This window comes from Zeus faber (assembly GCF_960531495.2).
Source record: "Zeus faber genome assembly, chromosome: 4".
In the NCBI taxonomy this organism is placed as follows: domain Eukaryota; kingdom Metazoa; phylum Chordata; class Actinopteri; order Zeiformes; family Zeidae; genus Zeus; species Zeus faber.
The window spans coordinates 28,508,034-28,529,292 of NC_137191.1; the positions used below are offsets into that span (position 1 = coordinate 28,508,034).

The following is a 21,259-nucleotide window of genomic DNA, read 5'->3' on the forward strand; positions in this document are numbered from 1 at the left end:
ATTGTCCCTTCAGACGGTTCTCAGAGGAGAAGTGTGAGGAGGACCCTTTGTCCCGGCAAAGGCAGAAGAACCTGGAAACGGAACAGGAGCTCCACCACATGTCTGTGAAAATGTCTCGACGACTGGAGGAGCTTGGCAAGGTGTGTGTGTGTGTGTGTGTGTGTGTGTGTGTGTGTGTGTGTGTGTGTGTGTGTGTGTGTGTGTGTGTGTGTGTGTGTGTGTGTGTGTGTGTGTGTGTGGCTTTTATTTACCATCTTAATGGACGTTGTCATTGAGACATTTGTTTCACTGCCATTGCCTCCTTATATCAATAGTGATGTGAGATAAAAGGGTTATAACTATTTCACAGTTAGCTGGAAAAAAAAATCACATATTGAACACATATTGAATCTGCAGCTTGATTTCATTGTAATGCAGTATCAAGTGACCCATTTTCTAATGACCAGGACCAGAAGTAAGGAACTATGATGTAACGCATCTCGAATTTCCCATCTGAGTTGTGCTTTAAAGAGTCTGCGTGTGGTTTTTTGTTATTTTCTGCAGATGTTGAAACGTGCGCTAGTAGAGAGTGGCGAGTCCAGCGAGGTCCGAGAGGAGGACAATGAGTGCCAGCACAACGACAGCATCGTGGACAGCAGGCCACACAAAGGTAAACTCCAGCACTTCTGTATTTTAAAGGCCATGGCTCATTTATTTGACATTCCCCTTAAAAACTGATCCAAAGGTTGAGCCATACAGTGGTTACCAGGGTTTTTAATTTATGGTTATTATGCTTGTTGGGGTCCGGGGTAGAACCCTATTATTTCTTTGCCACATCATTATTGGGGTTCAAACCCTGCAGGGGTAGAATCCCATTGTTTTCTTGCTGCTCTATTATTGTTATTCTTCTTTGTTGTCTTATGTTGCGTCTCTATTCTATTATAAATGAGAAAGATTGGTCGAAAAAAACATGGCCATCAATCTTCAAACAAAATATCTTTGCACAGGGCGGTGCTTAGCAGGAAACAGCCAATTAACTCAAGCTGTCTTAAAGCAATCCCGATTAAACCCAGAGGAGGCATCCCACACTATTCTGAATGTACACACCAAATTCCATTCAAATTTGATAAAGGGGGGTGGGGGGTGTAAACGGCATAACTTTGAGTGCACAATTGTTGAAATGCTGCATACATTGTGATGATACAACAAGTGAAGAAGAAGAAGAAGAATCTTTAATTGTCACACGACACACAACACTACAACACATGCATACACACACATGCGCACGTGCTTTGGATGGTGGCCGGTGAAATGAGTCCTCTGCATTTCACCCATCCTGGCTTGTCCTTTCTCCGGGGGGGCAGCCAGGAGCAGTGGGCAGCATTCGACGACGCGCCCAGGGACCTGGTACCATATGTTCATCGCAGGTCATGTGCATGTTTTTGGTGGGGGTCTTACTGATGTTTGATGGAGGAAACCCCATGTGAGCAGGGAGAACATGCAAACTCCACACAGAAAGGCTCCTATTTGGGAGATAACCTGCCAGAGCACGGTGCTAACAGCGGCCCAGGCGGGAATCAAACCAAGGACCTTCTTGCTGTGAGGCAGCAGTGCAATGCACTGTGCCACCGATTGAAATGCGAAACCCGTTCGTGGCTTTAATTTTTGCCTATTGAGCTGCTTCCTCCTTATTATTACTAATGCATGCCCGTTCAAAAGAGAGGGGGGAAAAAAAAAAAGACTTCTAAGACATTTTAAAGGCAGCTTAACAAAATCAATGATTCAATCTGTGTTCCGCAATGGAAGATGAAACTGCCGGTTAAAGTTATACACCTGGTAAAGACGCTCTTTGTGACTCAGTCGCAGAGCCCTGAAGGCCTGCTGTGTATTCAAAGTTTTTTAATATTACATTTGGTGCGTGTCCAAATTGCACCAAATTCGACACTGCAAGCTAGGGCTGCCCCTGACTATTAAGATTATCCTCGTCGACTATGAGGCGTCATTTCAAGCCATTAGTTAACTAATTGTCGTACATTCATGATATTAATTTAATTATTTTAATAGAAGTTTTTGGGATATCAGAAAATGGTTTGACTTTCATGGCCGATAAAGAATATTTAAACTAACACTGTGCTACATTACAGATTAAACACAAAACTTAATAACCAGCTTTTAAAATCGAAATTAAATTTACAAGCACTGCACGCACATAGTGAGCTGCCTGTTAAATACACCGATTACATATAAGATCGGTTAAAGGGACGAGCCTCTACACGGCGACTCAGCAGATCCCATAGGTTTTCTATGGGATTCAGGTCTGGAGAAAGTGCAGGCCACTCCATTTGAGGTGCCCCAGTCTCCAGCAGTCGTTCCTGAATGATGCGATCTCGATGTGCTGGAGCATGGTCATCCATGAAGATGAAATTAGGCCTGTGTTGTTCATGCAGGGGCACAATGACTGGATTAATGATGTTATTCAGGTACTATGGGCTTGTCACTGTACCATTCACAAAGTGTAGGGCAGTTCTGTATTGACTAGACACACCTGCCCACACTGCCACACACCACCACCACCAAAGGCTCATCTGGTGACAACATTGGCTGATGCATAGCGCTCTACTTGACATCTCCAACATCGCTGGCGGCCATCATTTCTGCTCAACGTGAATTTACTTTCATCAGAGAACAGCACTGAGGCCACTGGTCCCTCGTCCAGCGTAAATACTCCCTGGCCCGTGCAAGACGATGATGGCTGTGCCTGGTGGTTTGGTCAGGTACCCTTGCAGGTCGTCTAGCACGCAGACCATGCTGATGTAAATGGTTTTGAATGGTCTGACGTGACACTTGGGTGCCTCTCACCTCCCTTAAATGTGCCTGGAGTTGAGTGGCATCATCATCTGGTTCCACAGGGCACTGTTCACAATGAAGCGCTCATCAGTGTGGGATGTGGCCAAAGGACGTCCACTTCTAGGCCTTTCTGTCGCTCCTCCAGTCTCTCTGTATCTCTGTTGGAACCTGCTGATGACACTCTGTGACACTCTAAGCTCAGTGGCCACTTCCCTCTGAGAACATCCTGTTTGAAGCCTCACAATGGCGAGGTACTGTTGATCAGTTGTTAGGTGTTGTCTTGGTCTCATGATGTCAAAATGTGAACAGCATGATGAAGAGGACTGTTTAAATACCAATTCTAATTGAACCAGGAAATGTATTGGTCGATTCATGGATCAAACACCTGTTGTGAATTTTGCCGTTCGGCTCCTTGTTAGAGAACAGCAAGTTGTGCAAAAAGTACTGAAACATTGAACAGTTGGACATGTGCATTCAAAAGTTTAGAGAAGGTCAAATTAAGTTCACCTGTAAAGGTTATAGTGCATTTTATCTTCATCCTGAAATTTCACCTGAAAGCCGAATATCCCTACCTTTCTGTGAGTAGTGTATTTGTTAATTTTTTTTGCTGAAAATACCACTCAGATTATTAAATAATATGCATCCAATCCACCCTGTCTGAAAACTGACTACTTCAGTGGGAGGAGCCACCCTGCCAAGGTCCCTAGTTCTGTGAGCCAATGGAGTTTGAACACAATTTTCCGGGTTCTGTGAGCCGATGGCGTTCACTGATTTTACCTCTTAAGCAATGCAGTTGCTGAATCTTGACTCTCATTAGATCTACGAGGCCTCATTTAAAAGTTTGTTCCAACTTTCACCACGGTGTCCGGAACAGCGCAGAGCTTGGAGCACCACGAAATACGGCTGGGCTTGGGGCTTTTTTTTTTTTGTTTCATTCAATTACGGAAATGTCGGAAAATAAAATAAATACATCCACGGTTTATATTGGAGAAATCCGAGCAGATCGCGCGCCACACCCAGCAGTAACCTGACGTGGACACACACACTGGTGTCTGGAGCAGCACAGAGGTTAGAACACCGCAGGATACGGTGGGGCTTGGCGTTTTTGTTTCATCAATTACTGAAAAATAACGGAAAATTAATTAAATAAATATATCTCCGGTTTTGTTTGGAGAAATGCGGAGTGGATCTCGCTCCGCAGCCTACAGTTCAGTCAACCTAACGTGAACACACACAGAAAGAAGCACACAGTGGAATTCATTTTTAAATACTTACATTTCCCTCGTCTGCAGTTTTGTCCCACACAGTTGGTATTAATTCCACTTTCCTCTCTCTTTTAAAGATTTGTGATGATCTCTGCAGCCAACAGAGCACTTCCCATGCTTAGCTTTTAGCTTCTATGCTAGCGTATCCAGTTGTGCTCCAGGTGTGGGTGGAGTTACTCAGATGGGGGTGCGGTTCTAATTAGAATGACTCCCTCGGTGACGTGTAGGAGGGCAGCAAAGCTAAACGGCTCATTTTAGGACATGTTTTCTGTAACAGACAGCTTATGCCATGGACACACTACACGACTTGCAGAGTTGTGAGATCGCTGTACTGTTCACACTACACAACTTTCTGTCTTGTGATCAGGAATCTTTCAGTCTTGTGGTTTCACACTACATGACTGATCAGCGACAGGGGGTCACACATTACGATCTTTCACCAGGAGGAATCCCCAACGAGTCTGTCGGGTCTCCAAACTACATTTTGTCACGAAAAACGAATGCAAGAATTTACACCAGAAATGACGAAATACCATGCATGGGACAGGATAATGTATTTTTTATTATATTCTTGATCACTGTAAAAAAATTAATTAAAGCAGAATTAATAAGAAATATATTAAAAGAGCAGCCTGTCCACACCACACATTGCTCACGGGAGCGCTATGATTTTCCTCTGATCTGGAGTTCTGCAGCGATCTAGAAAATCCTGTCGGCGAGCGGAAAATCAGGTCAGAATCACGTAGTCTGAACCTAAACTGACTGGGGATGGTAGCTCAGGCGGTAGAGCTGGCGGTCTAGTGATCTAAGGGTTGCAGGTTCAATCCCAGGCTCCTCCTGCTAGCATGCTGTAGTGTCCTTGAGCAAGACACTTAACCCCTAATTGCTCCTGATGGCTAAGTCGCTTTGGATAAAAGCGTCTGCTAAATGTAATGTAATGGGTTATCTTATTTTATAGTCTGTGTGTTGGTAGGCCCATCATAGACCAAAATGTACATGCTCAAGCACTGAAAAAGTGAGTTTGGCATAATAGGTCCCCTTTAAATGTATGAGGCCCTATTATTATTATTATTATTATTATTATTATTATTATTATTTTATTCATATATACATTTAAATTACATATTGACATAATTTGCACTGAAATGTGGCGTACGGAAGATCATTTTCCCGCTGTCGATCGGCATCCCCTTTGAAGGCACATTTACCAGGGCCTCGGACTCTGTAACTTGCTGCGCCTTCCCTGTCCGGGATCCCGGACCATTGCCCCTCCGCACCGACTTCAATGCTTCTCGGGGCCGCGGACTTGCTCACTGCACCTTCCCCGTCCCCTTCCGGCCTTCGGGCGCTCCTCTGGCCGGCCTCTGGCCAGTGGTACAGTGGTGATGGGGCCTTTTTATAATATCCCCATTCTCAATGTGTCGCAACAACCAGCAAGGGGACTGAACATTTTGTTAATTTATCAGTAACACAAACAAAATAACTTAGAACCAGCATTTAAAATATACATTTAATTTACAAGTGCTGCATGGTGGGCACGCTTGAAGCGAGCGGCCTGTTAATTACTGGCAAAAGCTGTATTTATTCTTCTGCATGTGTCGGAACAACTAGAAATTTGTTAAATATCAAATTTAAAGCCACATAGGTTTTAAGGTTAATTTTGACAGGGCGCAGCTCCTGAAATGGAGTTAATATATGTACAGTATATATTATTTTTGCTCGACCAACCTACCAATGAAAGTCTTTGTTGACTTGAGCCTAATGGAAACCTGCTGGAGACATCACTTCACATCACTTGTCAATCTTGCACTGGCCACACGATATTATTTCCCCAATATTTGTATCAGCACTTCAGCAGTATTGTTTCAAATCAGTCAAAGTGTTTTCCACTCACGTGACCAATGTCCCCTGGATTTGCTTCTTTCTAGACACCCCCCGCCCTGAGGCAGAGTGTCGGCCCCACCCTACACTGCCCACCTCTCCCCGGGCGTGTCCGTCCCTGCAGGAGCAGCTAGAGGGCACTGCCAGGGGGGAGTGGGGCCAGGAGACGGGCCTGGAGCGTGGCGTCAAGACCAGGCGGCAGACCAACCTCTCTGATGGTTCCTCTGTACATCGGACACGACGGCAGGAGCTCCATCCTAGGCCCAGCCGCAGGAAATCCAATAAGGTGGGAGCACACTCATTACGTCACACATTACTTCTATTGAGAAGTTTCTGAACAACGGATTCTTGTGAGTCCCAAAACTCATCACTGTGATATATTTTTTGAATTAAAATAAATTAAATTGGTTGGTAATATATAACCATTTTGTCATTTATTTGGGGCTCCCTCTCTATAGTATAATAAAAGTAAGTAATGCAATACTCATGAAGCAGTTGCCTAATATATACCGTTGAATATCCGCAGTACAGTTTCCTATTTAGCCTCAGTCTTTCTTATTTGCCTAAATACAAATTCTAAGTTTCATATAAAATTAGTGGTGCTTGGTGGTGTCTCCAAAAGTATAAGTAATTCATTTAAATAGTCCCTAAAAACTGCCTCTTTGGGCCCAAAAGGTTGAGAACCCATGATATAACATCGGTAGATATTTACAGCTTTAAAAAATAATAATAATAATGTCTTTGACTGCTGCCTACCGAAAATAATGTACATTAGTAAGGATGGGAGCAATTTACTAACCCTTTGAACTCATACAAATTAACAAAAAAACTAATAAAACCAAAAAGGATTGCTCTCTATGAATAGAACTGAAACTGGATATACTGAATTTTAGTTCAAATGTTATTATAATTTTAAAAATGCAATTTTGCAGACAGGGTTTAGTCTATATCAGGACAAAACTAATCCTTATTTAATTAATCCAGAACTGAAAAATGCCTTTCTGAGACATTGCTTAGTTTATGATGAATTAGTGCTAGACTAGGATTTCCTGGAATAAAGTCAGGACGAGTCGGCTGCTTCTGTCTGGTCTTGGTGCTGGTCTTAGTCCAGATAATCCATGTTCTCTATTATCAAGGTCAACCTGGAGGCCACGTACATGAATCCAAAAATGAACCTGCCTCTGGCCAGGTTTAATTCAAGACCTCACTTAGACTAGATTAGCTCTAATCTTCCCTCTGGAAGTCCGATTTTTTTAAAACCGAGACTAGGGCCAAGTCTGAGACTATTTGAAATATGGCTGAATCTGGACTAACTGAAAGTGCGATTTAGTCTAAGATTAGGCCTAATCTGTATCTGGGAAAACGCCCCTAAAATGTAATGTTTTGCCGACTTGGCAATATATTCAGAAAGAGTGCAGCTTCTATCAAAAAAGAATGAATGTGCTATGTGGCAGTCTATACTTTTGTATTTCAGCAGCAGGTGAACGTGGCCTATGAGGAGGAACTGAAGAGATTTGAAGACAGAGAACGGACCAACCTGGCTATGGAGCGCCTCAGGGCTCAGGAAGCCGTAAGTCTGAACACACTCCCTGTGTTAGTTTCTCAAACTACCTGTCTCGTGTCTGTGCCTTTGGAAAGGAATGCATTTCCCTGTAATTACTCTTATCAGCCATTGGCGAAACATTTTGCATGGTTCTAGATGTAGAGTAAGAAACTGTTGTCATGTAGACAACACGGCATTATCTTTATATCTGCACTAAACTGTTTCAGAAGAATATTTTTGGGTTTTTTTTGGTTTTTTTTTTGTTTTTTTACTTATTAACTTGGTTCTAATTTTGGTTCTCGGTTCTAATAATTGTAGGTTTATTTCCAACATTTCTAGTTTCTAGTTTATTGTTTGTTCCTAGGTACTTTTGATTTTATTTATTTATTTTTTACTGTTTGTTTTTATTTTTTACTTTACTTTTTTTTGTACTCACATTTCTAGGATTATTTTTTATTTCTTATTGTTTGGGTCATTGTATGTTGACACATTTGTATTGCTCACTGCTATTTTAGGTTTATTTTTCTGGTTTACCATTCATTGCTAGGTTTATTTTTTTATTGTCAATTGTATATTGGTAATTCCCCTACCTTCTAGTTAACCTCGGGTTTACTTTGCTTTTTGTTTTTCTTATTTACTGTTTCAATTAAAAATCATTTGTCATTAGGTTTATTGTTCATTACCAAATCTTTACTGTTCATTGTTTGTCATTAGGTAGATTTTTCTGGTTTATTCTTAGGTTTATTTTATTTTTAACTTATTATTTATCCAAAATCTTCTAGTTGGTGTTGTAGTTAGTTATCAGGTTTATTACATTTTACTGTGTTGATTGTAAGATTAATTGTATTTTTTTCACGTTTTCCACATTTTGGAAATTTTATTTTTTATTTTCCATCCTCTAGTTAAGTATATTGAGGTTCATTGTTTATTGCCATTTCTTGTCTCTTTTTATTCTATTTCCTTATTATTTTGGATTTGAGCTGCTCTGATAATACAATTTCCCCCAGGGGCTCAATAGTATAACTAGTTGTCTGACAACAGGCTGGGTGTTGATATCAATGTTTTAAGAATCTGTGTCTGTGTCTGTGTGTGCAGGAGCGGGAGTACAGGGAGGCCATACTGAGCGGTGTTCCCCGGGCCGCCAGGCCATCTCCGGCTAAAAAGACGACACTGCAGCCTTGGCCTGTACACGCCCGACCGGTCACAGCACGCAGACGGCAGGACCATCCCAGGAAAGCCCCTCCGAGTATGACGACAACACTCTGTTTATCATTTTTGGAACCAAGTTTTCCTACTCTCTCTCTATGTAGAAAATGCCACGTCCTTTTTGGGGAGTTTAAAGGAAGAGTTTAATTCTCTTGTGGTTCCTTCCTATATATATACAGTGGGGCAAAAAAGTATTTAGTCAACCACCAATTGTGCAAGTTCTCCCACATAAAAACATGAGAGAGGCCTGTTATTTTTTTCATAGGTATACCTCAACTATGAGAGACAAAATGAGAAAAAAAATCCAGAAAATCACATTGTCTGATTTTTAAAGAATTTATTTGCAAATTATGGTGGAAAATAAGTATTTGGTCAACAACAAAAGTTCATCTCAATACTTTGTTATATACCCTTTGTTTGAAATGACAGAGGTCAAACGTTTTCTGTAAGTCTTCACAAGGTTTTCACACACTGTTGCTGGTATTTTGGTCCATTCCTCCATGCAGATCTCCTCTAGAGCAGTGATGTTTTGGGGCTGTCGCTGGGCAACACGGACTTTCAACTTCCTCCAAAGATTTTCTATGGGGTTGAGATCTGGAGACTGGCTAGGCCACTCCAGGACCTTGAAATGCTTCTTACGAAGCCACTCCTTCGTTGTCCGGGCGGTGTGTTTGGGATCATTGTCATGCTGAAAGACCCAGCCACGTTTCATCTTCAATGCCCTTTCTGATGGAAGGAGGTTTTCACTCAAAATCTCACGATACATGGCCCCATTCATTCTTTCCTTTACATGCCGCCAGAGAAGCCAGAGGGCTGTGGAGCAACCCCCAGGCCTAGCCCTAAGGAGCATGACCCAGTCCCAGGGAGCATGAAGAGACCCCGCACCCTGGGGGCACACACATACAACCAACTCCCAGGTGCAGGCACAAGACCCAGCCGCAGGCACAGAACCGGGGCTACGGGCGTCAGGCACGGACTGCAGGCCCGGATCCCGGCCCCACAGCGACATACACCCCGCCCGAAGGGCCGCCCCCTGCAGGCGAGCCGGCAGGACTCCCATGCCACCCACGCCTCGCGTAAGGGCAAGGCCCGCCACACCGCAGCCGGCCAGAGACCCCACCTGGCGTACCCCACTGTTTGATTTTAAAAGAATGGTTAACAAACACGCCAACCGGCGATGTTTGCCCTCCGCCTGCCTCCTCTTGCCCATTCCCTGGCGTGGCACCAGTATGCACCTGTGGCGGACAAAAGGGCGTGGTCAAGCACCAGCTGCAGAAGACAGCACGGTTCCCTTTTCCCGCGGCCACCAAGCTGCCTCAAATCGGCCGAATCAGCTGGTTGGGCCGACTCAAGGCAGGGAGTTTTCTTAACGTTTTGTTTTGTCTTACAAAGGAGATCGGCGCACAGGCTAGTGAGCAACCCAGCAGAGGAGACCACCAGCATTCAATTATTTACCTTCATTAGTCTTATAATAATGAGGGTTAATAATCTTCGTCTCGTCTGCAGCTGATACTTGACCACAAACCTTTGTCTGCCACATCATGCATCTCAAGCATTGCTGTATGCCGCTGTCTGAACCAGCCCCCACCCATCCCCCGTCTTCTAATGTAAAAACTTCCCTAAACTGCTGTTCCTGGTTCTGTTCTGCTGAAATACATAAGTGTGTAACATTTTATGTAATAAAGTTCATGCCTAATGTAATAAATGGGTCTCCATGAGAGTGCTCCTGATTGAAACAAATTAATTATCTTTGAATTGAGAATCTGTAAATCTATGATGTTCAAAGAAATTCGATAAGACTAATAGGCCTTGTGGTGTGGGAACAGTGTGTGGAGCAGTCACACCTGTCCTGGGTCTAGGTAATTGGGGCCCAGGTTCAGTGTGGCTGTATACCTGCTCCTCAGGAGAGGAGCCCTTGTCATGAATTGCTGTCCATCTGCTCCGGGACTTGTTCCATCTAGCCCACTCTCTACAATGGAACTGCTGTGTTTCAATCCAATCACCTGTGTCTCTGTGCTGGAGGCCCCTGAAAATGCCACTTGGGGTGGAAGGCGGAACTGCCACAGGCCTAATAAAAGATAATAATTATTCCAGTTGGTAGAGCCTAGTCGCTGTTAATGAGCAAAACTAAAATAACTAAAATAACTATAGCTACAGGGCAAACATGAAACAATTTCCACTTCTGAAGTGTCATTTCTCAGTGTTCTCATATTATTTAAACACGTTGAACATGGTTTCTGACAATTATTTTTATTATTTTTCTCAAGTGATAACATAAGAGGCAAGCAGTATAGTTAGTTTTTAAGCATAAAAAAAACATATATCTCTCTTATTTAATGGAACATTACACTTTCCTTCAATTGCTTGTCACATATATGGAAAACTTTGAGTAATAAAAGTGGATTCCCTATCTCATATCGTTAAAACATTTAAGTAATTTAGAATAAGATTGGTGGATTGATGAAGTCTTATATACAGTATAATGGTAAAACAGTGCTGGTACAGAATCTATCATTCTACTCGTCTTCAGTTTTTTTTAAATTGAGAAACCGAACGCCTTAAAACATAAATGGCACCAAACGTAGATTAACCAACACTCTACACAATATTTTCGACTTTTCATATACAGTTTACACACTGATTTTCTAATCTTTCAGAAAATATGTGTCAAAAATGAGCAAGTCAAGATCATTGTCGTTAACTTAACACAACAAACAAAAGTCTATCTCCTCTAAAGTGTAGAGATACAATTTAACAACTCATTTTACAAAATAAGCAATAACACACTATATTTTACACAGGGATGAAACGGCTGAGCCCTCCCTGTATTTTTTGGGGGGGGGGGGGATAATTAGTTGAAAGTATAAAAATTTGATGTAGGTGGAGTTTTTTTTTTATTTGTTCAGATGTTTTGGAGTTAAAACGGAAGTAAACAGACCGGGTACACATCTTCCAAACAATTTACAGCTTACCAAACGTCAAACATATAAATGTTGTGTTTCATGGTTTCATAGGAAGTTCTGGCTAATGAGAAGTGAATGATATTGTTTTTTTCTGTATCCCATGATTTTCCACTTTTTTTTCTTAAGTCCTCCCATCCAATATCACCAGCAGCCGCCACTGATTTTACATCTTATGTTCAATGTGAAATACCATAGCTAATGTTTCAAAGTTGTCATTGTTGATCGCAGTGGTTATGATGTCGCTTAAATGGTTAATGTTATTTCAAAGCTCCTTTCAAGCCACTGAATACATCACTGCGCGTCAGACTTTTCCAGGATTCAGGGATTTTAGCCGGAAGCACCCCAAAATCCTTTGCTATCTTTTCGTTAAATGTAACCATCACATACTTCCAGTAGTTTGATAGCTCTGCGTTGGGACCAACAGTGAAATTCCAGTTCAGGAAATGCATGCTGCCATTCTCATTTGCTTGACTGTTGCTTGACAGGCTCCATGTCGACGTGTTGCCTCTTACTGAAAAACATGTTTCTGCCACCAATGTGTTTGAGGCTTTGAGGCCGCTCAGGCCCTTAGGACGGTGAGCGACGGAAAAGTGTTGATCGTGATCTCCGTCCCCCGCCTCACATGGGGCTTTGCAGAAGGGACATCGTTCCTTGCAGCCAAGCAGTTGGTTTAGCTGCTGAGTATTAAAGAGCACACTTCTCACTCTTTTTCTGATGTTGTCGCTCCCCTCGTACTGTTTTGCGAGGCGCAGCTGCATTTCACTCACATATGTTGTGAGATGGTCTGCAAACTGTTCCTCATAAGCCAAGTCCAGAATCATAATGGAATCGAGAGCGTTTGCTGGCAAGGGAAGCTTCTTGCTCAGTGCATCGCAAAGACAATTAATGAAGGAGTTTAATTCCCCGGTGGCGTGAGCAGAGTGTCTGACCTCTGAAATTGCAGTGGTTATCATGTCAGCTGCATCTGTAAGATGTTTCTTTTCAAATTTGCCCAGGGAGGCCTCTTTGGAAAGCTTCTGTTCAAGATGATCAAGCACCCAGTTTTTTACGAACCTCTCGTAGTCATGGATGTACTGACAGTATTTCTCATAGTCCAGTTTGGATACCAGTTGCTCTAGTATCAAGACATTGAGAGCTCTCTGTGCATTGACATCCCTTGATCCTGTGCTTATCAATAGTTGCTGTGCAACATCTGGTCCAGTTCTCATGGTTACATAGTCCAAAACTGCAGGTTGTAAGCAAAGCCGAACAAACTCCTTTGCTTTCTTTTGGCCCTGGTCTTTATTGTGAAACCTATCTGAAAAGTCCTCTAAGTAATTTTTTTTCCACTCCTTTAGCATTTTCTGTGGGTCCCTTGTAACAAGGAAATTGTTGTGCATCCCCTGGAACTCTGCAGCTGCAATGCTGCAAATGTGCCTTTTGAGTGTGATCTCCATTTCTTCACTCAACACCAATTTCTTATGCCTTTGCATTGATTGATCAATCATTTTCAGCATGTCTTGGATAAGAGTGTTGGAGTAGTCAGCTTCCCTTTCCACCATATCCGTTATGAACTCTCTGCATTGGTTTATGACACTATTGCACAGCTCCCTCATTTGTTTATGGTGGTAGTCCCAATTTCTATGTCTGACCAAATCACCAGCTTTTTTAAGCCAACTACCAGATTCCACAATAATTTCATCCGTCTGACATTTTCTCAAAGTCTCTCCATCTATCATGCAGTGAATGTTGTGCTGAATGAGGTTTTCATTCAACATGGCAGCCACCTCCTGGGCGACATCTTTCTTTGGGACTTCCATGATGTTGATCTCACAATCCATTACAGCTTTCCTCCACCTTTTTTCAAACTCTTGTATTAGTGTCTTACCTGAAACCGGTGTCTGGGAGCTCTTGCAATGATGCAGAAGCTCCAGCATGTGCTTTTCCAGCATAAATGCTTGTGGACTTTTAATGCTGTTAACATTAACCTCCACTTTTTTTTTGAATGACTGCTGTAGTTTGATTCTCACCTGGCTTCCAGTGTCGCCACATAGTTTCTTGGCCTTAGCAGTCAGTTCTTCCCTATGTTTTTCAATGATGCTGGTGGGGAGATCTTGCTGTTCAAGGTATTTCTCAAGGCTGTGCAACATTTCCTTTTCTGCCAATTCAAGCACTGTATTTGCTTCCCTCAGGAATTGCTGTTGCTCAGGAATTGTGTCACCATCACAAACTTGCATTTCAGACTTTTCCATCCAAGAAGCAATTTTCCTGCTGAACACCAATTCCCAATTTTTGAATGCGGCACAAAGCTTGTTCCCAAGACAAAATGTGTTCTGATATTTGACACATTCCCTTAAATTCTTTATCAGCTCCAGAAAATCTTTTAAATCACCCCTTTGTTGTTGCTGAAGTTCTTGAATCAATTTCTTCTTCAAGTCATAGACAGCCTCACTGTATGCAACACTTACTGGAGCCATTGGGGGGATTCCATGCCAAAGCCCTGGCATATAGCTGCAACTTGTGTCTGAATCATAATCCATTACATCTGTGAACTTGTTGATTTTGTCATTGTTCACCATTTTGGCAGCTTCCAAAGTCATTTCATCCAGTTGTTCCGACAATTCTTTCCTTTCTCTTATATTGGCGTCTGTGGACATGTCTGTAACGTTCTGATGCACAAACAAGAACTTTGGTTTCTTTTGCACGTGTTTCATCCCAAGGAAGGTGCACATCACCATCTTCAATATGGCTTTCATTTCTGCAAATGCCTCCATGGTCATGTTGATAATTGTGACATCGCTTAGGCCAACGACCAGTGTTGCCAGCTCTCGGTCGTGTTCACGGCTGTCACACTGTTGAGCAAGTTCTGGAGCCTTGAGCCCCTCTGTATCAATGATCATAATGAAGTCGCATTTCATATCCTCTCTCAGCTTCCTGTCAACTTTGATCAGTTGCATGAAGGCCCCTCTGGTGCATCTTCCAGTGCAGACAGCAAACTGGACACCAAACATGGTGTTAAGGAGCGTGGATTTACCTGTGCCTTGAACTCCTAAAACCGTGACTACCCTGATCTTGCTCTTTGTTTTGACTAGATAGTGGAGGCAGGTGAGCACATCTGTTATCCACTTCATCGGGATGTCGGACATGTCACCATCCACAAGTTCGATTGGGAGACCTTCTAACAGCATCTTAGCATACATTTGAGGAAGTTGCTCTATGTGTTTGTTTTCACAGCTGTTTTCCAGGAAAAAACGTTCGGACATGCACCACTGATATAATTGACCCAATTCACGGAAAAAGTGTTCCAACCCCAAGGAGCAATCAAACATTTTCTGATCTAAACACGCAATCAGGTCATTTCTCTTTGGCATACTCTGACAAATGTTTTTGTACTGCGCTCTTAAATCAGACAAGTTCTGTCGTGACATGTTGTCCAGGTTCATCTTCATCCACTGGAGGAAATAGGAGCGCTCCTCTGTGCTTTGATCTAACATTGCGTCGATGAACTTTTCCATGATGGACGTCATTTTGAACATTTTTAGTTTTTCTCTCAGACTTTCTTCTTTTGTTGTCAGAGAATTTGCTTCCACGGAATCTGCTTTGTCTTTCTCTCTGCCAACTTGGGAGAGTTCCCGACGAATTCCTTGCAAAGGTAGATGTTCCTCTTTGAAATTCAGCGTGTCTGTTATTTTGCTGGATATTTCCTCTGCCATACGTTGGGCTTTTCGACACTCATCACTGTCCTCGTCCACCAGAATCCCATGGTGACGTGCCACCTCAGCCATCTTTTCTATCGTCACAATATTTGGTTTATCGTTTAAAACATTAGTTACTGAGAACTGAAAGTTTTTGACAAAGTCAGCATCATGCTGCCTTTTCTTGATGATCATTTTCACCGGTGTGCTGCAGTCAAATGAGACTTGTCTTCTGATCGAATTTCGAAATACATCTCGCTGTCCGTCCATAACCAGAAAAAGTTGTGTTTTTAAGTATTTCCCTTTCAGGACACTCATGGTATTCATGTAATCATCACTGAAAATGTACACTGCAGCTGATACTTCGCAAAGGAAGGAGAATTCTTTTCTGAAGGACAGAATGTCTCCTCTAAGGTTGGCTACTGCCACAGGCTTATCGAACATATCTATGTTTCTGTTTCCACATGGGAGACACCAGCTGATTTCAACAATACCATCTGATATCTTGCGGGGTGCGTGGTCACAATCCATGTCGCGATGGACAAATGCGTTGCTTTGCATCTTGTTCAAAATCTGGTACTTGTTTAATCTGTCTTTTCCCAGGGTGACAAAGGAAACCAGTGGAATTTCAGAGACAACAATGCATTCCTCAACCAATGTCCCGGTAGATGTGAAAGGTTTAAACTTCTTGACAATTTCTCGCATTGCCCAGATCATCAAAGTCGTTTGCTTTGTCTCACAGTTGGGCAACAGAAGGGGAACAGCAAATTGACACATTGCCATTTTCCGCATCATTTCCTGTTGCAGGGACCCATCAGAGCATAGAAACAGTGCAGTGATGAGATCCAATGGGTTGATAGCATTGGCATTATTGCTCTCAGATTCATTATGTTCATAACTATCTAATTCCACAATGTATGCCTTTTCATCAGACAAATCACACCGGACACTCCGAGCATCTACATTTGCCAGCATAAGTTTCTTCAAAAAGGCCCCAGGAAGTGACTGCATTGTGTCAAGTTGCTCTTCTGACATAGTAACACTTTTGATCTCCAGAACACCACTTAACCTGAGTTTGTCTTGATAATGGTCACTCAGTCCCACATTAGTTAATATCTCCATGAGAACGGAACCTGTGAATTGACAAATGAAAAAAATATGTATTATAACCAAGCATAACCCATACTCATCTAAGAGACACAGTTAATACGTAAAACAGCATTATGGACAGTGATTAACTAATTTAAGCAAAGGGTTACAGCACAATAATTTATTGTAAGAAGACCAAAGAAAGGGATGATTCGGATCGAACTGAGATGTAAAACATGTGTGTATGAAATACGCCTTACAGGACAGGTTAATGCACATGTAATTAACCAATTTGTTTGGTTGTCTTAATTAAAAATTGTTATAGTTGCAAAAAAGTTGAGGAGATCCTCTAAAATATGTGGTTGGATTTTATCTTTATGGATTTTGGATACTGAGATAATGAGAGCTTACTGGTCCTAATGGTTGAAGACACAGGTTCACTTTGTTCACCCTCTGGCAGCACGGTGGAGACACTGACTGAGTATTCAGTGTTTGGTTGGAGGTCAGAAAGAGTTCTGGTGCAGCTTTCTGTGTGTATAATCCTTGTTTCTGCTCCAGGGATGCCATAGGAAATTACAAAATGCTGTTGACCTTCATATATTTGGGAAGCCTTGATCCATTGTAGGGTAATTGAGGTTGAATTTAGACCATCTATTTTCAAGTCTTTCGGTGGTGGGATTACTGAAATAGAAACATAGAAATAAAATTGTAAACTATTGCAAAGAACCAATAAACAATGGAAAACACTATTAGAGACTTAAACATACCAGTGAAGTATGATTTTCTAATCCAGATGCTCCTGTTGTTTTCCACCTCTGCTGTCACAGCAAAGTCATATTTTCTTCCCAATTTGAGTCCGCTGATCTCAACTTGGCATACGTTCTTGACTTTCAAACTTTTTCTTTCTTTATCATACTGCCAAGCTACTCTGTATTGTGTCGGCCCGCCAGGTCCTTCTGGAGGTTCCCAGCTGATAGCCACACAGTCAGCGTTCAATGGTTGGATCTTCATCTCACCAGGAGGGGGCACACAATCTGGCACAGAAATTAGGCCAAAATAAATATGTGTCATGACTGTTGCAATACACCCATATGCAGGGGGATTACAATTATTATTATTATTATTATTATTATTATTATTATTATTATTATAATCTTTCAATATTAAATTATTAACTAACATCATATTTTATTTACAATTTACTAATAAAACCAACGGTTTATTTTTCTTTTCTTGTAGTAATAAAAGTAAACATCCAGAGAGATCTTTTGTATATTAAAGCTTTGAATGGGTCGATTGGGTTCTGGAGTTGTGTGGTTGGTTGTGTAGTTGTGACGCGGTCGGGCCCAATGTGACATCTTTTCACGGCAGCCCCTGCCCATATTTAATCAAGGGTAGATTTGCTATTTTTCAGCATGTGCTTTATTAAAATGTTGGTTCCCATCATATATAAGCGTTCACAGCACAACCTCGCTGAATGCTTTAATATTAAGTGCTTTACTACTATCGCTCCTCCAGCTTGTCACAATGCAAATAAATGATGGGAATCATTCTAATAAGGCCTGGGTTGAAAAATAGCAAGCCTATCCTTTAAACTACTCACATCCACAGTGTTAGTTTAAATGTCAATGTGTAATAAAGAAATATGTTAGTCAACCAAAGGACCGCTGCTGTGTAAGTATCCTTGGCCACTTGAAAAATGGTTGTTTGCTGATACATACCATCGCCTGGGAGTGGCCAACATGGCTGTTGCTCTCCAGCTGGAGTCTGTTGTAGGACAAACAACATAAATGTATTGTTATTATGCCTGTGAAAAAGAAGCAGAATCAGCCGCAGGGTCTGTTATAATATTTATAGGTAATCTGTAACTTCAAACTTTTACCTTGATGAAGATCAAGTCATGCTCTCTGTGGCTTGTCTTTGAGCAGTGACTGCAGATTTGCATCTGGTCTGTCTTGCAGTATACATCCAGAGTTCTATGAAAGTGCTGACAGCGTTTGTTGTCCACATCCTCTGTGATGTCCACCAGGATATGTCTCTGCATGGCTGGAATGAGGTAATGCTGTCTAATGTCCACCTCGCAGATGGAGATGTTGCAGGTTAGGCAGGTCTTCACTGCTTTGTGGTCGGAGCACAGGTCACATGTCACTTCTTTTGTCCTGTGGAGTGTAGCAGTGACTGTCAATTGTCTGGAAAGGGTTACATATTACTGGGAGTCACATGAATTTAGATTTGGGCTTCAACATTGGTTTGTAAAAAAAAAAGTTTACACAACAGTATTTATTTCAAAGTGCAGCGCTCACCACTCATTTTGTGCAAAGGGGTTAGGTTCTAAGGAACGGGAGGACTTTGCCGAATGGGTAGATGATGTAGACTGAGTTTCTTCCTCTCTCTTTGGCCTGCAGTGAGAGAAATAATGACATTTGAGGAAATACAGTAGATATGAGTTAAAAGATGAAACATGTAAAGGTTTTTTAATTCATATAAGACTAGAAGAAACATAATACCATCATTAGAAGAATCTTTAAGAATTAGAAGAATCCTTAATCATCACACGACAAGCCACACTACAACACATGAATACACCTACACATGCACATGCTTTGGATGGTGGCTGGTGAAATGTTGCCTTGGAATTTGACCCATCATTGATATAGTTTAAGGGAAACTGTGCAGGGTTTTGCCTGATTTCTTATGCATAAGATAGCCAGGCAATCACCAGTCTGTGTTGATAAAATGAAATCCCCGACCAGCTTCTGTCGCATCGTCATTCAGCTGAAGAGGAACCTAAAGTAGACCAAACTATTTCCCTCCTCTATTTAACGGTGAACCATGATGCTCATTCCAAGTTGCACCAAGACATCTCAGCTCTCTATGCATTCTCCATCATGCCCAGAGTGTGGGATGCAGGTATGGGAAGATCTGGAGGAAACCGCATAGAATCCACCAGGAAATGTTCCTGGTGAGGCACAGGAGGAGCCTGGCCTGGAGTCCCTCCACGGTGCACTGTAGTGAACAGCCATCCATAACCCTGGACTCCACCCCAGCACTATGGAGTCATCTTTGCCTACTAAAAAGAGAGACATATTAAAGCCTGTGTATCTGAACCGGCTCCCTTCTGGCAAGCAGGTCTGTGAGAAGCAACTGACAACTGGTGCGAAAACCCTCAACTGAGCCACAGAAGGGCCCCAAAACTCTATGATGAAACTCTACCCCTTTCTCCCTCCGTCTCGTTTTGACAGACATGTAATAAACACTTGAAAGTCACAACTCCAGACTCTGAGACTGAAAATCCCCATGATACAATAGGACACTACAACCTTTGTTGGTATAACCAGGCTGCCTTTCTTAAACAAACACACACAGACACACACAGACACACACACAGACACACACACACACACACACACACACACACACAGACACACACACACACACACACACAGACACACAGACACACACACACACACACACACACACACACACACACACACACCACCTTCCTATTCTCCCTCACCGAAGTCACACCCCATGAACTGATAACAAGTCCTGAGGACCTGTCTGCAAACATTCTCTGTGCTTAAACAAGAACAGTGTCAACATGAGTCTGTAACCAAACTATGTTGAAGCTACAAATGTTTCTATCGTGACATAAACGCAGTGTGCGTCACGCACGCTTACTGGTCGTCAGCTCTATTCAGACCAGCGTGTACCACCCGCAGACGGAAGGCCTGGTCGAGCGCTTCAACAAAATGTTGAAAAACCGGAAGTGATCCGGAAGTTCGTCCACGATGACAGCCGAAATTGGGGCAGATGGCTGAACCCCCTGTTGTTCACAGTGCGGGAGTTTCCCCAGTCCTCCACTGGGTTTTCCCCCTTTGAACTACTGTTTGAAAGGAGACCTTGTGGGGTGCTCGACCTGATTAAGGAAAACTCGCAGGAAGGTCCCAGCACCAGTAAAAACGAGGTCCAGTACGTCCTGGACCTGAGAGCAAAGTTACACGCGGTACAACAGGAATCACAGGGGAACTTGGGGGTGAGTCAGCTGTTGGGGGTATGTTCAAGTTCAAGTTTAAGTTCAAGAGATTACGTGGCAGGCCAAGGGGTCATGGTCAAGCCACGGCTACAGATAGGCGGCACAGGCTCCCATCCCTGATTCGTCCGATCCAGATCCAGGAAGTAATTTAGGCTTTGTTTTTCCCCGCAGTGAGGGAGATGCGTGCTGTAGGGAAAACACGTGCGTGCCTAAACTCCGTCATTCTGGACCCTTTCCTCATTTGCTAGCGAGCAGTTAATTTCTCCCTTTTAGCTCACGAGCCGCCTTTTGTTTAAATTATTAATAAATACACGCAAACAGGCGCTGTTTTGCTCCACCTGCCTCCTCTCTCTCATTCCCTGGCCAGAACACACGTCTACAGCATCTTGAATGGGAGTTGGTGTATAATAGATGAGAACTTAGAACTATATTTAATCTCCTGGTCCCTTCATTGTAACCCCAATCACACACTCTCTTCGTTATTTCCAAATCAGCAATGACTCTATCAATCTATCAATGACTCTTTTCTTATTTGTTTAATTGATTTTGTATTCTTTCATTCCTTATTCTCCATCTCTCTATATAATCTTTTATTTGCCAAGTATTTTAGCATAAATAAATGCTCCTTTTATTATTAAGGATATTGTTTTGTTTTCTCCATGAAGGAGAAACACACACTTTTGGTACAAGACTGGTAGATCAAACTTGATGATTGATTTACTTAAATGAAACACATTTTTAACTAAATAAAATTAGATGGTGCCCCAATGAGACAA

The 21,259-nt window shown here is 42.3% G+C and overlaps 2 protein-coding genes across 5 annotated transcripts in view; one reads left to right on the plus strand and one right to left on the minus strand.

Annotated features, from left to right (window-relative positions):
* Positions 1–10,439, plus strand: part of LOC307229320 (centrosomal protein of 95 kDa-like) — a 23,170-nt gene extending 12,731 nt beyond the window's left edge. For 2 of the 4 annotated variants that reach the window (XM_079999293.1, XM_079999296.1), the window contains exons 11-16: positions 14–140; positions 544–649; positions 6,020–6,258; positions 7,447–7,542; positions 8,611–8,761; positions 9,228–10,439. In XM_079999293.1, the coding sequence (XP_079855419.1) occupies positions 14–140; positions 544–649; positions 6,020–6,258; positions 7,447–7,542; positions 8,611–8,761; positions 9,228–9,238 (730 nt within the window). In that variant the 3' untranslated portion in view covers positions 9,239–10,439. The remainder of the gene's footprint in view (positions 1–13; positions 141–543; positions 650–6,019; positions 6,259–7,446; positions 7,543–8,610; positions 8,762–9,227) is intronic. The other 2 variants (XM_079999294.1, XM_079999295.1) reach the window with 2 other exon arrangements.
* On the minus strand, positions 9,555–16,480 carry LOC307229535 (up-regulator of cell proliferation-like; the record flags this gene model as incomplete). The annotated part of the gene is made up of 3 exons (XM_079999534.1): positions 9,555–9,560; positions 9,668–9,956; positions 12,072–16,480. The coding sequence occupies 3 exons, from the start codon at positions 16,478–16,480 to the stop codon at positions 9,555–9,557; spliced, it is 4,704 nt and encodes a 1,567-aa protein (XP_079855660.1).
* Positions 16,481–21,259: the final 4,779 nt, after the last annotated feature.